Source organism: Equus caballus, chromosome 15 (genome assembly GCF_041296265.1).
Source record: "Equus caballus isolate H_3958 breed thoroughbred chromosome 15, TB-T2T, whole genome shotgun sequence".
NCBI lineage: Eukaryota > Metazoa > Chordata > Mammalia > Perissodactyla > Equidae > Equus > Equus caballus.
Genome location: NC_091698.1, coordinates 27,058,218 through 27,073,510, shown reverse-complemented (window position 1 = coordinate 27,073,510; position 15,293 = coordinate 27,058,218). Strand labels below are relative to the sequence as shown.

General features: G+C 51.3%; 2 protein-coding genes across 18 annotated transcripts in view; one reads left to right on the top strand and one right to left on the bottom strand.

Annotated features, from left to right (window-relative positions):
• Positions 1-1,306: 1,306 nt before the first annotated feature.
• On the bottom strand, positions 1,307-10,326 carry ACTR1B (actin related protein 1B). Of its 4 annotated transcripts, none has more exons than XM_070235097.1 (12): positions 9,998-10,325; positions 7,905-7,969; positions 6,938-7,029; positions 6,591-6,666; positions 5,398-5,523; positions 4,938-5,062; positions 4,479-4,695; positions 4,251-4,343; positions 3,985-4,159; positions 2,868-2,929; positions 2,584-2,624; positions 1,307-2,389 (listed from the first exon to the last, which is right to left on the bottom strand). In XM_070235097.1, the coding sequence occupies exons 4-12, from the start codon at positions 6,645-6,647 to the stop codon at positions 2,287-2,289; spliced, it is 999 nt and encodes a 332-aa protein (XP_070091198.1). In that variant the 5' UTR covers positions 6,648-6,666; positions 6,938-7,029; positions 7,905-7,969; positions 9,998-10,325; the 3' UTR covers positions 1,307-2,286. The 4 variants fall into 4 exon arrangements, with proteins under 4 accessions (XP_070091198.1, XP_070091200.1, XP_001491513.1 ...); XM_070235099.1 differs by having other exon boundaries at positions 5,398-5,613; positions 9,998-10,153; XM_001491463.5 differs by lacking the exon at positions 6,938-7,029 and having other exon boundaries at positions 9,998-10,326.
• C15H2orf92 (chromosome 15 C2orf92 homolog) overlaps positions 10,222-15,293 on the top strand; it is a 47,143-nt gene continuing 42,071 nt past the window's right edge. For 7 of the 14 annotated variants that reach the window (XR_011425912.1, XR_011425916.1, XR_011425908.1 and 4 more), the window contains exon 1: positions 10,243-10,346. The gene's annotated coding sequence lies outside the window, so the exon portion shown is untranslated. Of the gene's footprint in view, positions 10,347-10,392; positions 10,539-15,293 lie in introns of those variants that run through there. The other 7 variants (XR_011425909.1, XR_011425914.1, XR_011425915.1 and 4 more) reach the window with 5 other exon arrangements.

Below are 15,293 nucleotides of genomic sequence, written 5' to 3'. Positions count from 1 at the left end.
AAAGTACAGGCAGAGGAACCAACAGGACTGGGTAACTGACAGAATGTGGAGAAGGTGAGCAAGAGGGAGGAGTCACAGCAATAAGGCTCCAAACCTGTGTGGTTGGGAGAAGGTGGTACCATGAACAGAACCCCTAACAAAGGGTTCTCTATAAATTGTTTCCCCTGTTGAGGGCAGGTACATGCCTAACTGCTCTATGACCACAAAGCCTCACAAAATGCCCTCAAAGTCAGGCCTGACTCAGTCATCTCTCCCTTCCTACCTGGTCTCCTCAGTTCTGGGCTGTTCCTCAGCCCCACCAACTCCAACTGCCTTTGACACACAGCTATAACCATCCTCCCATGGCTGGCTGGCCATCACCCAGGACACAGTTAAAAACCCTTTCAAGGCCCTCCACATGCTGGTCCCAATCTGCCTTTCTGGTTTATCTTGCCTCATAGCCAGGGGAGACCACTTACCTTTCCATGCTAACTTGGTATCACACAGGTCCATACCCTTCTCTCCAGTCCCAAGGGACCCCCTGCCTGGAAGACCCTCCTCTACCTGGCTAACCTCTCCGGGCCCCGGGCAAATTAGCCTGCCTCCCTGGCTGGGTTAAATACCCCTTCTCTTGGCCCCCCAACCTTTGTACCAAAATGACCCGTTTATCTTCCTCCCTTGACCTGTACATTTTTGGAGACAGATATGTCTTGTTTACCATTGGCCCCAAACACATGGCACCCTCCTGGACATACTGCAGGTGTTCAAATGATTGACAAAGAAGGAAAGGGCCGACACTCTCCCAACTCTCATTTCTCCCTGCTCCCTCTGCATCCACTGCCCTTCCTCTCCTTGCTGCTCCACCCCTTCCTTCAGCCCAGCTCATCAACAGCCTTGTCCATCTCCCCATCACTCTCCTTCCCGACCTGTCTGAACTCTGAGCCTACATCACTGTTGGTCTGTCGGCCTTAGGCACGTCTGAGCCGGGCAGAAGTACTCAAAAGCACAGGTGAGGATGTGGATGCCCGCCTGCCACAAGGCTCTGTCCAGGGATAAGGGAGAGGAAAACAGCTTTGTTCTTTGTTTCCAAGTTCTCTGCTCCCAGTGGATTTCAGGAAGCAGATAATGAAGCTGGGGAATTCTGCCACCAGGTTGAGAGCCCAGCCTCCTGTGCCACTTTACCCTGCCAACAACTGAAACCTTCAGGCTTCTGAGCTGGAGCCAGTGCCAGGCTGCGTCCTTGCTGGTCCTTTGTCTCAAAGTCTCCAAGGATGGATGAGCAAACAACAGCAGGAGAAACCATGAAAAAACAGCCACACACCAGGCCTTGTCCATAATTATTACTATAATGATTTACAAAAAGTTTTTTTCAGGCAACTGTGTTAAATTATTGTACATATCTGGGTGAGGGAGGTGAGGGTCCTGGCCACAAAGGCTAAGTGAAGACCTCTTTTGTGGGAGAGCTGGGAGAAGGAATGTGTCCCCCTCCCGGCCTCTAGGTCTGACTCCTGATGAAGTGGCTTCTCCTTCACAAATGAAGCCATCGACCCTTTCCCATCCAGGGTACTGTGGTAAAGGAGAGGGAGCGGCAAGTCCATGAAGTGCTTTGAAGGGGAGAGCACAACAAACTGAGGCTGCCTGAACCCCGTTCATCCTCTGCCCTGGCTCCAAGGGGTCTGACCCTGGGTTAGACCCCCTCACTGGGAATGGAAGACTGCCCAGCCCTCAGTTTACACCAAGGCATCCACCCAGGAAGACAGGAGGACAGTGTGAAAGGTCAGGGATACCTAGGTGTCACCCTCTGGGCTACCCTGTTGGGTCAGGCAGAGGAGGTGGCATAAGAGGCAATGGTGTACCAGGGGAGCTGCTGGCTGCCCCTCCTCCACCCCACGCCCCAAGGCTAGTTACACAGGCATCCAGGCACTCTGGCCCTGGGAGGGATCCTGTGGGAGGAAATGGGGGCCTTTGGGCGTCTGGCCTTCACCCTTGGAGAAGCAGCCCTGAGAGCCAGAGCAAGGAACCATAGGCCTAATGGCACTGCCAAGGGGGACCCCAGAACAGCCCAAAGCTGGGCTCTTCAATTCCTATATTCCAGCTCAAGACTCCCATCCATGCAGCTAAATGTTGTCGTGTGTGTGTGAGTGTGGAGGGGAGGCTGCAGGGAAGCACCGCTGCACCACCTGCCCAGGGTTCAGGGCATGCAGGGGACCCTAAGGCCTAGCAGGTGAGCCCAAACCAGAATGGTTAAGGACTCTGGCTCCCCTCTTCTCCCATTCTCCCAAGGTGCTACATGCTCCTCCTTGGGCACTAGAAGGTTTTACGATGAATAGCTCGGGAGCCATCCTCTTCATACTCCTTTTTGGATACCCACATCTTCTTAAAAGTGTCCAGGGAGGCCAGGATGGAGCCACTGTGAGGAGGGAGGGATAGCATTCTTGTGGACCTGAGGGCTGAGCCAACTGCCCTCCCTGGGCAGTCAGAGCTCCATTTCCCTTACCTGGGAGGGAAATCCACCCACCTCCACCTGTCCTGGGCCAACCCTGGGAGAAGTGTCCAGGGCAAAATGGTCTCCTCCCAGAACCCTCCCCGTGAACCCCGCCTCACCCGATCCATGTGGAGTACAGCCGTTCCTGAGGGGCGGAGATCTAGAGGAGCAAGTGGCAATGTAACTGCCCCGTCCCCACACAGCAGCCCCTGTCCCAGCCTTGGGGGCCTTTCTGCCAGGGCCTGAGGCCAGACAGCAAGTGCATCAGCTGGGAGCAGCTGAATGGGGAGAAGCAGGCTGCGCTGTGAGTGAGAGGGCGTCTAGAGGCAGCACTTGCCCTTTCCTCCCAGGGTCAAGGTTGCCCAGCACCCCCAGGACGCCCAGGGACTCCTCCTAACCTCACCTTGATTTTGACATCCTTTGGGGCAAGCTTCTTCACTTCACTTAGTAATCGGTCGCCGAAACCTGTGAACACAAGCTAGCTGAACCCAGGGTCCACATCTGATCCTCTTCCCACTATTCTCCCGTATCTGACCTCAGGTGCCCCAGCTGCTACAGCCCTTCTTCAGCAATTCTCCCCAGGATTACAGGCGGGAACAAGCCACTCCAAGGGCAGAAAAGATCAGCACTGTGCCTGCAGGGCCCAGCTTCCTCGGAGGGAACGTGAGATGGAACCCAAGGCCCACAGCTCTGCCTGACCCCTACCCTGCGCCTCACCCAACACTCCAAAGGCAAACAGCAAATCCAGAGAAAATGCTTGCCATTTCACCCCACCAGATGGGCAAAGATCACACAGCGGTGGGAGGCGTGGGGGACTCACATCCCTAACTGGTAGGGTGTAAGAGGCACAACTTCTCAGGCAGGATCTACCAAATACCAAAAGCACATGCCCACCCTCTGAGTCAGCAATTCTACCCCTAGACTTATCTTTTAGGTGTAATTCCCATCATGTGAAATGACAATGCATGAGGTCATCGATTGCAGCATCTTTGTGATTGGAAATGATTAAAACCGTCCCAAAGGCCATCAGCAGGGCAATGGTTAAACGACACATGCATTCAGTGAAATACCACTCAGCCATATCAAAGAATTCACACTGATAGGGAAAGAGCTCCCAGATATGGGGCTAAGGGAGAAATACACGAACCTGTATAAAACACTACAATCTGTGTAAAAAAGGAAGGGGGGAAATGCACATTTGCTTATATGCACAGAGACGCTGCTGAGAACACACCAGAGACACTGATAGTCCTGTGACAACAAGGGGACCAGGTGCCTAGGATGGTGGAGAAGAAAGACTCCATCTAATACATTTTAGACCTCATGTAAATGTATCATCTATTTACAAAGTAAATAAAATTTAATTTTAAATCTCTCTTAAAAGAAAAAAATGCTCACTGACCACCAAAAAGCCAATAGAAAATGGGCCATGTCCCAGGCTGCAGGGAGTGGGGTGCAGTCTGAGGGTCCAGCTGCCCTTGGCCTCTGAAGTCTTACCACCATCTTCCAAACCACGGTACCTTTGAAAAGTGTGGAGCCACCCGAAAGCACGATGTTGGCAAACAGCGTCCGGCGAAGGTCCATGTCGGACTTGTGGATGGCGAAGGCCAGCACCTCGTGGAGTCCCTCACTCTCATCCCCTATCAGGTCCGGCTGGAAGAGCAGCTCGGGGGCCCGGAATCGCGCTGGCCCCACCTTTGGAACACAAGATTGAGGCAGATAGGCCTCTTCCTCCTCCAGGTCCCAGCATCACCGCTGCCACCCAGCGCCACGCCTGGCAACTTACATCCAGGGTGCTGCCGTCCGGCAAGGTGTACTGCACCTTCTCTGTCTCCAGAGCCTCATCCTTCTGCGGGTTGATGGACAGGTAGCAGGCTCGCTGCAATGGGCAGGGACACAGCCCTCAGAAGGCTGCAACCAGGACACCCGCACCCCAGGCTCAACCTCATGCCTTGGTCCCGCCACCCCTTATTCCCAACCCACATCATCTCCACGCCTTCCTGCCCTTTGTCACCTCTTTGATGGTCCGGACAACCTCAAACTCAGCTGAGGTATGAAAGTCGACTCCCTCTTTGCGTAGCAGTAGCCGGAGATAGCGGGAGACGTCGCGGCCGGCAATGTCCACCCGCATGATGGAGTGTGGCATGGCAAAGCCCTCGTAGATGGGGACAGCGTGAGTGACCCCGTCCCCCGAGTCTAAAACCACTCCTGTCGTGCGTCCTGTTGCGTACCTGTTACCAGGTCAGCATCCCTTCACCTCAGCCATCGAGGCACGGGGACCTCCTCACCCCTGGAAGGGACCCTGGGACATTTGCATTATCTGGTCTGAAAAAGGGACACGAGAAGTCCCTAAAGGAACAGTCATCAGGGGGCTTTTTCTACGGGCAAGTTGGACAGCTGGTCACTTCAAGCAGGAGCATGGCCATGGGGAGGATGGGGACTCAGGGGACCCCAGGGCTTAGGGACCACTCACAGGCTGAGCACGGCCTGCATGGAGATAAACAGGGCCGGCACGTTGAAGGTCTCAAAAAACACCTCTGCTGCCTTCTCCCGGTTCTTGCTTGGGTTGAGCGGAGCTTCCGTTAGAAGAACAGGATGCTATGAGAGATGCCAGAGTTGTGGGAATGTGCAAAGGCAACATGCTAGGCCCTAAAAAGATCTTTTCAGAGAGCCAAAACCCCGCTGGGAGCACACGTAGGTGTAGCCCGCATCCTTCCCGAGGGCACTATCCTGTTATCTGCCAGCAGGGACTCTTCCAAAGATCCAGCTCTCTCTGGAAAACTCTGCTTGGCAGTACCCACGTGCACACAATGAAGAGGCAGCAGGCCCTAACGAAACACAGAGGAAACATGGAAGCCTGACCAGGAAGGAAGCGGAGCAGGGAGAGGATGCGGCTGGGAACTGAGAACCGGCGGGCCGGGCCGCCGCCACACCTCCTCCGAGAAGGTCTGCAGCTGATCCTTGGAGTAGACGTACTGCCAGATGCGCTCCATGTCGTTCCAGTCTCGCACCACACCGTGCTCCATGGGGTAGCGGATGGCCAGCAGCCCCCGGTGCTCCTGGGGAGGAGGGGGAAGGCCAGCTGTAGCACCAGGCCCCTCACTCAGCAACTGCTTTCTGCCTTCCTGGAAGGTGCCCCTTCATCTGCCCTGAAGAGAACCACTGCTGCTTACTGGGTGTCCCCATGCCTATGGCAGGTCCTGAACTCAGTCAGCACTAGCTCACCGGTCCAACAGCTTCTCAGGCTCTGAGCCCAGCCAGCTTCAACAGGCCAGGGACCAGAGAGGGTGGCGATGTGCTCCCTCCCATCCTACAGTCCTCCCCCTCCTCCCCTGGCCAGGCTTCCTGGGCTTCTCTATCCTCACTGCCAGCACATGCTCCCCCTTCTCTCCTCACACACTGCCCAGCTTCCATCTCCACCACTTCATGGTTACTGCTGTCAGCACCAGCCTCCTCGTGGCTGACCCAATACAGTCTCCTCCCGCGGTCACTTGTGCCTACTGCTCCTCCCAATTCCTCAGCCACTGCTCAGGTCTCTCGCAGGGAGCTGCCCTTTGATGTCCCCCCATAGCATGCCCCTTCTCACCAAACGCCTGGGCCTCTCACCCATAGCTGTGGATCCCACTCACCCCATCTCCAAGGAGCCCCATGCCTGCACCTCCAGCTCAGGCCTGCCAGACCCCAGCACCCCACACTGTGTTCCCCAGGTGCCTAAACTGCACTTGTATGTTATTTCCTGGCCTCCCAACATTTGCTCCTCCTCTGAGGGCCTCATCTGGCCATGCAGCCCCCTGGCAAGTCACCCCAGCTAGAACACAAGAGGTGGCCCCCACAGCTCTCATTTGGATCAGTCATCAAATCCAGGTGATTCAGACTCATAAGTCACTTTTTAATCAGTTCTTTCCCTGTAACTTCCAAGTAGCTTCTAAAAGACAGGGCATGAAGTGGTCCATCTCACAGAGCCAAGGTTCCACGGCACAGTACTTCAGAGCTGGAGCCTAGAGAGCCCAGGAGGGCACCCAGCAGACGGCCCCTGAGAACAGCGGTACCGCTCTGACCACCAGCCAATGCTCCCGGGACTATGAGGACCCCAAACCCAGGCAAAGGTAGGCTCCACAGGTATTACCTCTGCTTTTGGTCCGATGAAGAGGTCCCCCTCCAGGGCTCCAGCCATCACCCGCATGTGCTTAGGGCGCCCGACACTGTGAGGACAGGTAAAGTCAGCGAGGTGGGCAGGGGGCATGGCTGAGCCCAGTCGAGGAAAACTGAAGTCCAACCCCAGTGGTCAGGAGGGTAACTGGACTCCAAAGCATCGGGATGTGGCCACGGAGCAAAGGTCAGAACCCAGGCCTATGGGACATGGGACCACAGAGCGGGCCTTGGCGGGACGGAAAGCTCAGGGTCAGAAGAAAAGGTGTCCCTTCCATTCCCTACCCTCCCTCCCAGAGAGGGCAGAGGGCTCTGGAATGTTACCCCTCACGGCCCAGCCCTGGCAGTCAGCTTCTGCAGCCACAATGACTCAGCCCACGCTCTCGATTTCAGGAGGGCAGGGCTGCTGCCACCGCCTGCAGACCAAGGGAGGATGGCCCCAGGAAGTCAGGTCGCGGATCCCTTGTGCACCCCTGTCATTCCTGCGTCTTCCCACTGCCAGGGCTTCCAGAATAGAGACTCACTTCTTGGAAGACTGGCCGAGCTACTATTCCAAAATTTGACCCAAGTTCCCTGCACATCAACAGGAACTTTTAATTACACCCAAGTGGAGCTCAGAAGAAAGCTGAAGCCCTACTGGATGCTCCATGCTGGTTCTGTCCCCAGACCAGGCCTGAGGTTCTTGGTATAGCCAGCCACTTCGGGGGCCTTAGGACGCCCCACCCCAGCTGAGGCCAGTAACTCCAAAGCTTCCAGATTTGGGAAGTGGCACTGCCAAGGGAAAGCTTCCCAATGGGCTTGAGTGGCCGAAGGAGCCCTCCAACTTTCTCCGGGTTTGCCCCTCCCTCTTACTCCTGCCACTACTGGCACCATTCAGGGAAAGTCACCCCTGACTGAAACAAAATATTTTCTAGAGTCTGAAAAGACAAGCCCTGAAGAAAACCTTTCCTGGAGGAAGCAGTGGCTGTGCATTAACTCCCTACTCTTTCTCCTTCTCTCGGAGATGTCTCCCTTTTATTCTTGCTGCTGCTACCACGCCCTGTCCCCAGGGGCATGCTGGAAGCTTCTCCTCCTCCCTGACTCAAGGAGGGACCAAAATCAGAGCCTCCGAAGAGGAAGGGGAGGCCTTGTCTTATCCTTCCTGAGCCCTCGGCAGCTTCAGCCTCACAAATCTGGTGTTTTGCCTTACAGGTGGGGACCAGAGTTGTCCTCAAAGGGAACTGTGACACAAGGCCAATGTTCTCCCAGGAAGCAACGAAAGAGTCAGGACCACAGCCTGAGCAACACTTACTAGTTTGGGAAACAGTATTTGGGAATCTGGTCTCCTGCAAAGCCAGCCTTGATCACCCCTGAGCCCTGCAAGGAAACACAATGTTCAGCTCCCAACACTCCCCTCCAGATGAAAGAGTGCCCTGCAGCAGAGGGCTGGCTGCCCGACCACGCAGCCCCACCACCCCCACCACGCAGCCTGAGGTCCTGCTAAGTGGGCAAGATCACCTACAAGTACATCAGTGGCTCAAAACTGGGGGCGATTCCCTCCCACTCCCCCAAATTTGACAATGTCTGGAGACTGAGGAGGGGAGTGGGAAAAGGGATGCTACTGGCATTTGTGGGTAGAGGCTAGGGATGTTGCTAAACATCCTGCCAGGCACAGGCTAGCCCCTCACAACCAAGAACTACCCAGCCCAGAATGGTACTGGTGTGGAGACAGAGAAACCATGAAGTACATCCTCCTCTGCACGCTCCAGGGTCAGCTCCAGGCAGGAGAAATCGGCCGCACAAGCTACTCCCAAAAGCCAGCTAGAAGGGAGCCCTAAGCATAGCCGCCTTTCAACAGCTCCTGCCTCCCTCCCAGCAGACAGGGACCACATACAGGACGCGCGGGGAAGATCTCTGGGTGCATGGGCCAGCTGGCACTTCTCCTCACGTGGCTTCCCCAAAGACTACAGGCCAAGGAGAACTTGGTCCTCCACTGCTCCAGCCTGGAAGCTGGACTCAGGATCTTAAAGGGAATCTGGCATCTAGAAACCTCCCACCCAAGGAAGGAATCAGTGTCTCAACTCCTCCTCCCACAGATCTTCATCACAACCCTTCCAGTCTGCAGTGCAGAAATAAACACCTCCCAGTTATACAGGAGGGCCTGGAAGCCCAGAGGGACCAAGCAGGTTGCCCTCTGAACTCATAAACTTGTTGATTACCGTAAGCGAATTATTTGCTCAGCAGGAAAGGAAGTGGCCTGGTCCTTCCTGCAGCTGCTGGAGAGCATCCCAGCCCAGTTTCAGCCTTCTTATTAAACATTCCCTGCTGTAACTCAGGGAGCCCACATGGGCACTCCAAAAGACAGCCATGCAGGGATTACATGGGGGTCATGTGGGAGGGAGATGGATCCCAGAAACAGAAGTGAGTCATTATCAAAAACTCCAAGGCTCACACATCAGAGGCAAACACCCAGCCAGGGGCAGACTCAGATCCCTACCCTTCATTTTCTTCTCAAGGACCAGAAGTTTCTGAGAGCAGAAATCCTTGAAGAGCAGCTGAAAGCATGCTGAGCCCAGAGCCGAAGGACAAAGCCACAAGGAAGCCAGGCAACTTCCCTCTGGTTTCCAAACAACTATCCCAAACTGCTTATGGATCCTGGGAACCAAGCAGTCCTGAACTCTCTCCACTGCCCTGCCGGCTGTGGAATTTCTGCTCGGCACAGGAAGCACTTAAGGAAAGGGTCAAAGGAGCCAAGTGGCCCACCAGGTGGTGGTGGATATGTGGTTGACAGAGCTCAACCTGCATTTTCCCCCAGTCCTAGGAAAAAATGCAGTAGGGCCTGTACACTCTGGAGGTCCTGCCGAGGGCGCAGCCCCTTGGGAAGCACTGTTGTACAAATCACTAGGCCAACCCTCTTCAAAGGAGAAGGCCAGCAGTGTGCAAAAGGGCAAACGCCATCCCTCCTCCACTAGGAGGGGCAGCCAGAGCCCGAGGCCGCGGAGGGGAAAAGGGGCTGGTGTGGAAACCTGTCCATGGCTTCCCTCTTAACCCAGAACGGTCCGGGATGCGTCCCCGGGCCTGACACACAGCTGCACCCGCTGGGACGCCCGGTTGTACTCCAGCTCTCCCGATGCTGACCAAGGGCCGCCAGACGGATGGGATCCCTGCCTCTCCCTTTCCTCCCCGCCCGCCTCGGGGAAGGCTCAGGCAGTGGCTCCACGGCGCCGGCGAGGGGCTGGCCCCAAGGCCCGGGCTATAGGGCCGGGTGGCACGCGGGCCCTCGGCGGGGTTGGCGGGCGGGCAGTGAGCGGAGGGCCAGCGAGACGGGCGGGGGTCCCTCTAGGCGCCGCCGCGTGTGTCCCCAGGGACGAGGAGCCCGCCCAACCCCCGGCTGCCGGGCCTCACGTTGTCGACGACCACGGGCTGGTTGGCGATGATGTCGTAGGACTCCATGGCCGGGCCGGGCCGGCCCTGCCCAGCAGGGGGGCTGCAGGAGGGACAGGCGGGAGAGCGGGCGGGCGGAGAGGCACAGCGGCGGCTCCCGGCGCGATGCCGCGCCCCTCCCACCCCCAACGCGCAGCCTACGCAAGCCCGGCGGGGCTGTCTAGAGGGCGGGCCCCTGGCCAATCACCGCTCCCACCTGGGCAGATTGACGGCCAGCGCCCCCGGGCAGGATGCGGGCAAAGGGGTGGGGCCTCAGGGTGCAGGCAAGCCAATTGAGGCCGCCCGGAAGAACTGCTGCGCGGCTTCCAAGGTAGGCTGCGCCGTGTGCGCGTGGGGCGCAGGGGTGGCGGGCGGATGATGTCAGGACTCTGCTGTTAAACCGGACGCGGTCAGAGTCAGGTGGCTTGCGGATTCGCCTGTGCTGAAGATGGCTTTCCCGAGCCCCAGGACCTCCGACCACGCTCCTCTATGAGCGCGCAGTCCCCAAGGAGGCCGGCGCAGGGTATTTCACCCAAAACACTTCCTCATTGAACACTGAGGATTTTTCCTTGTAAAAATCAGTTTCGTGGTAACTTGGTAGCTGGCCTTAATGGAGCACCTGCTGTGTACTTGCGGAGCACTTCTACCCACTTTACATAGACTATGTTAAATCCTTGCAAATACTCTACTGGGTAGTTGTATTATTGATGCGGGATCGGTGAGCCGAGGAGTCGAAAGAAAGATTTCTTAGACTCTCAAGATCTGGCAGTAGTGCTCTTTTATTTAGAGAATAGTGTGGAATAGCATGGGGACAGGACCCATGGGCAGGCAGAGCTTCTGCTGCTGCTGCCGCTGGCATGGGGACAGGACCCATGGGCAGGCAGAGCTGGTGCGTGGGGACAGGACCCACGGGCGGTCAGAGCTCCTGCTGCTGCCGAGTTGAGGGTTAGGGCTAATTTTATAAGGCATGGGTACGTGACTTATTTTTACTGGAGAAAAGAAAAGATGATGTAAAAAGTCATTAAATGATTTCAGTGCAGATGGGGTCTGGTTATTGTGCGGTCATATAACTTTAGATACGAATCTGGCCATATAGATCGGCATGCAGGTGAGGATGCCCCGGGCTTCTCTCCCTGGGGCAGTCCTAATTCATACCATAAAAAAAGTCCACTGGGTCGTATAGTTTGGCACGTAGGCCAGGTCACCTTGGGCTTCTCTAGCTGGGGCAGCCTTAATCCACATCATAAACCCCCCCTGAACCCATTTGGCCCCAAAATCTTTTGGGGATATGGACGACGGTCAGTCTTCTGTAACTACTTCCGGCTGTACAAGGTCGTAGAGCTGTCCCTAAATGGGGCCATAGGTATAGGTAGGGGGTTCAGCGGACCGGAAGACTGCACCCGTGGAGTCCAAGGCTGACAAGGCATCCAGAGCCTCTGGGGACGAGAGAATCATTTGTCGAGTGGTGGTCCAGGAGGTGAAACTTTGTTGACATGCGGAAGACAAACAACGAAACAGACAACAAATTATAATAGGAAATACTAGCAATATGATTAACCCAATGAATAAGGTTTTGGTAGTAGTCTAGAAACCTCGTCCTGACCAGGAGTTCAAACAGTCATTTAGAGATAGGGGAGGGTCAGACATGGACTTAACTTGGTGGCTCATATCAGACAGGAAGCCAGAGATATTTTGATGGTAGTCAGGAATATAGACACAACATTCAGTTTTTATAATGGCACAGGTGCCCCCCTGTGCTGCTGTCAAGACATCTAGTGCCATTCGGTTTTGGAGGACTGCCTTATACATTTGGGACACTTCTAAATCAAGCAGCAAAAGGCTATGTTGTGTATCATTTTAACGCTTTCATAGTAAATTTGTTTAGAGCTTCCATGGGCCAGATGACACTTTCGATTCCTAACTGGGGAAGGAAAATTGAGGCAACGTGGTCATACCAGTGGAAGACAGAGCAGGTCCAGCGCTGTTGCAGGTTGGGTCGGTTAGCAGGAGGAGAGATAGTAAATGTAGACCTTGCATCCTGACAAAGCCTAGAGTGCATCGTCCAATCCATCCAGGTGGCAGCCAAAGCCATAAGTTGGAGCCACATAGCCACTGAGTGCCATTAGGGGCTAACCAACGCGTGCTGGGCCGTCTATCCCAGTCAGTCCCAAACCAATCAGTATTTTTTAAGCTTATGATATGAGAACACATATGACAGGGAATTTTCCCATAGGTCGGGTGCTATTAGGCCATGTATCACAGGTGTGATTGGTTTGTTCCCAAGATAGAGTGGACTTTTACTGAGTTGATCACTAGCAGGAGTGAGCCAAATATATTCGTCCCAAATTTGATATAGTCCATCCTGTGTGTATCAATAAGTTGGGGACTTTACCTTTGGAACTTGTCGTTTATGATCCACCTATGACAAGGCAAATCTAGTTAGTATTTGGGCAGCAGTATTGAAGGAAAAGGTTTGATTGTGGCCAGGGAACTCCCAGGTATCAGAGACAGATGGCCACAAGGAGACATGATTAGTAATAGATGACTCTTGTAGAGGAGAAGAGCTAGAATCTAATATCCATAAATGCGTACTATAGCTTCTACTGAAACATAATTTTTCTCTCTAAAATCACCCTCATTTTTACAAAAGATAGCCAAATTAAGATTAACTGGTTTGCAAAATAAGTGTAGTTTCAATAAAACTTGGTCCAATTATTGACATAAGTGCAGCAAGAATGGCAATTGATTATACAGGCTTTTTAAATCTGCTTTGCTGGAATTTTTCTTATGAGGAATCTCAGATTGAACTGTAAAGGCCTCTCGAGGCCAGAAAAGCCAAGCCAAGGACTTGCCATCAGATTTTGCCTGCAGTACCTCCAGATTTGGGTGGACTCCTCTCTTCTCGAGGTCCTCCAAAATATTCTGAGGTTCCTTGCACCTGCCAGATAAGCAAGCTTCCTTACTTACCAGGTAAGATTGCCAGAATCTCTGTAAACAAGGTACCAGGCCCATGTTTCCAAGTGGCTGTATTCCAGAAAGTCCAATCTTTGTTCCTGAAAAGCTGTCTTGTCATATCCGAGCCTGTATGTTTCGCTCAAATATGACATTCCAGTCAAAGCCTTGGTAAGATAACCAATGTGTCCTGTTATAAGGAGACCAAATTCTTATTGAACTTATGCAAATAACTATATTGCCACGAAATAACCGTACTCACAAAGAGTTTCCAAATTCTGGAGGGATCAGGTCGGGAGAAAAAGACAAATGTTTCAGTTTTGCTCATAAAGATGTATTTCACTAAATTGCTGTAAGTCATAGTTAGCATAAGAGAAAAGAAAGAAAGATTTCCTTAAACATGAGAAAACAAAACAAAACATCAAAACTCAGCAATATTTCAAACAGAAGTCATAAAAAATTATAATCATTCTCATCAGTTCACACAGTCCTGTATAATTGATTATTGAGTTTAATCTTCTGTTAGCAGGTCTATGAGCTTAGTTTCTGTTAGAATTCTGTAATTTCTTACCCAGTTCAGTTTTACAATCTGAAAGTTTATCAGAAACCTGTAGTTTAGAACCCTTGTGTCAGAATCCTTTCCAGGAATTTCTCTGGACATGAAACATATTTGCAAAAGCAAAAAGCATCAGTGTAAAACAGCAACTATCTGCAAATGGACAAAAGACTCAAAAGGGCAATTGACAAAGAAACTTGGCTATTTCTGTGACATATAACACTTTAAGATAATAACTGGAATTATGACTGATAACCAGAACAGATTAGAATTTTAGGAATGCTATATAATGTTAAGACACGTATATTAATAACATTCACCCACGTAATACCACATAAGAAAGTTTATCATCGCTTATTTGACAATGCTTCCCATGTAATTTAGTAAACCAAATAAACCTAATTAATTTAGTATTTTCCTCCTTATAGGAAGAGAGCAAATTTCTTTGAGAAGTCTCAGGGGCCCTCTGAAAATCCTCAGAGAAATTCTTCTTCCATCTACTAGGTCAAAAGAAAGCCTTTATTCAGGATTTGAATATTTTTGAGGGAGAAGCTTGTCAAAAATATCAAAAGTTTTTAAAATGCTTGTTCAATAGGAAACAACGCTCACTGTTAAACAATGCTCAGGCATCCATTCAAAGTGACAACAGAGACAGTCAAGAGCAAACAACACCGTCAAAAAAATTTTAGAAGAGACCTCTTTCTTTCTGAATATAGGAAATTATTTTAACAAAACATAGATTTTCTGTCTTTTAGGTAGAGTTAGAGCAGGCCAAAAGTTCAAGAAAATTATGCTTTGAGAGAAAACCAAATTTTAATTTCTGTACCAGCTTATTTTTAACATTAAAACTCATTCACTTAATTGGATTTACTCTAATCTTAGTCTACTTGACCAGGCATAAAACTCCTTTCAGAATTCCTCCTTCACAAATCTACAACTTTCTTTTTGCCTTCAGAATTTGTCCCAAAGTCTGTCTTTTTTTCTTTCTAGTACTTTAGGACAAACTTATCTTTCTTAACCCATCAAACAAAAATACTTCCATTCTTTATACCCTCTTTACTGAAAACATACATTTTAACTTTCCTTCAATACAGAGCTGTTTTCCTTATTAACTTCCAGTAGCTTTAATTATATAGGTTAATAAGAACTTTTAACCCTTAACAGACCATAGTAAACACTAAAAAGGTAAGCAATTATGAATTGTCTTTTATACCAGCATTCTAAACACTTCATAATTTCTAGAAACACGCTGCTTTACAATAACAGACCCAAAGACTTTTAGCCTCTCTGCAATAAGAAGCCAAAAGTAGATAACTTAGATAAGTTTGGCTATAATGCTTGTGTGCTATCCAATCCAAAAATGACCCAGATGCTCAGATTTTTATCATTTAACTTAACTTGGCAAAACTCAAGATTGTTATCAAAACAATTTGGAAGCTTTTTTTTTTTTTTCAAGTATACAGACCATAAAACAGTTATTGTACCCACAAAAACTTCATGAGACATTAGACAAAACTGGTCATCCTTTAAAGCTATTATTTTGCTGACGAATTTAACAGACAATGTGAACTTATTTGACTAGTAAACCCAGGCTGCATGCCTGCATCATATGCAAATACTGACAACTCTGACAAGAAGACTATTTTCAATCAAACCAACAAACTTAAACAAGCTTTCATTTACCAAAAGTTAATTCACATCAAGTTAACTTGAAAGACATTGGATTAATTTCTACTACATTTAGAATTTATGTAAGCGCTTACTTGAAGC

Coding starts and splice junctions, on each gene's coding strand:
- ACTR1B (XM_001491463.5), bottom strand. CDS start 10,045: ATGGAGTCCTACGACATCATCGCCAACCAGCCCGTGGTCGTCGACAAC. Junction 7,970..9,997: donor AGCCCGTGGTCGTCGACAAC/GTGAGGCCCGGC, acceptor GTTTCCTTGCAG/GGCTCAGGGGTGATCAAGGC. Junction 4,696..4,937: donor ATGCAGGCCGTGCTCAGCCT/GTGAGTGGTCCC, acceptor ACCTGGTAACAG/GTACGCAACAGGACGCACGA.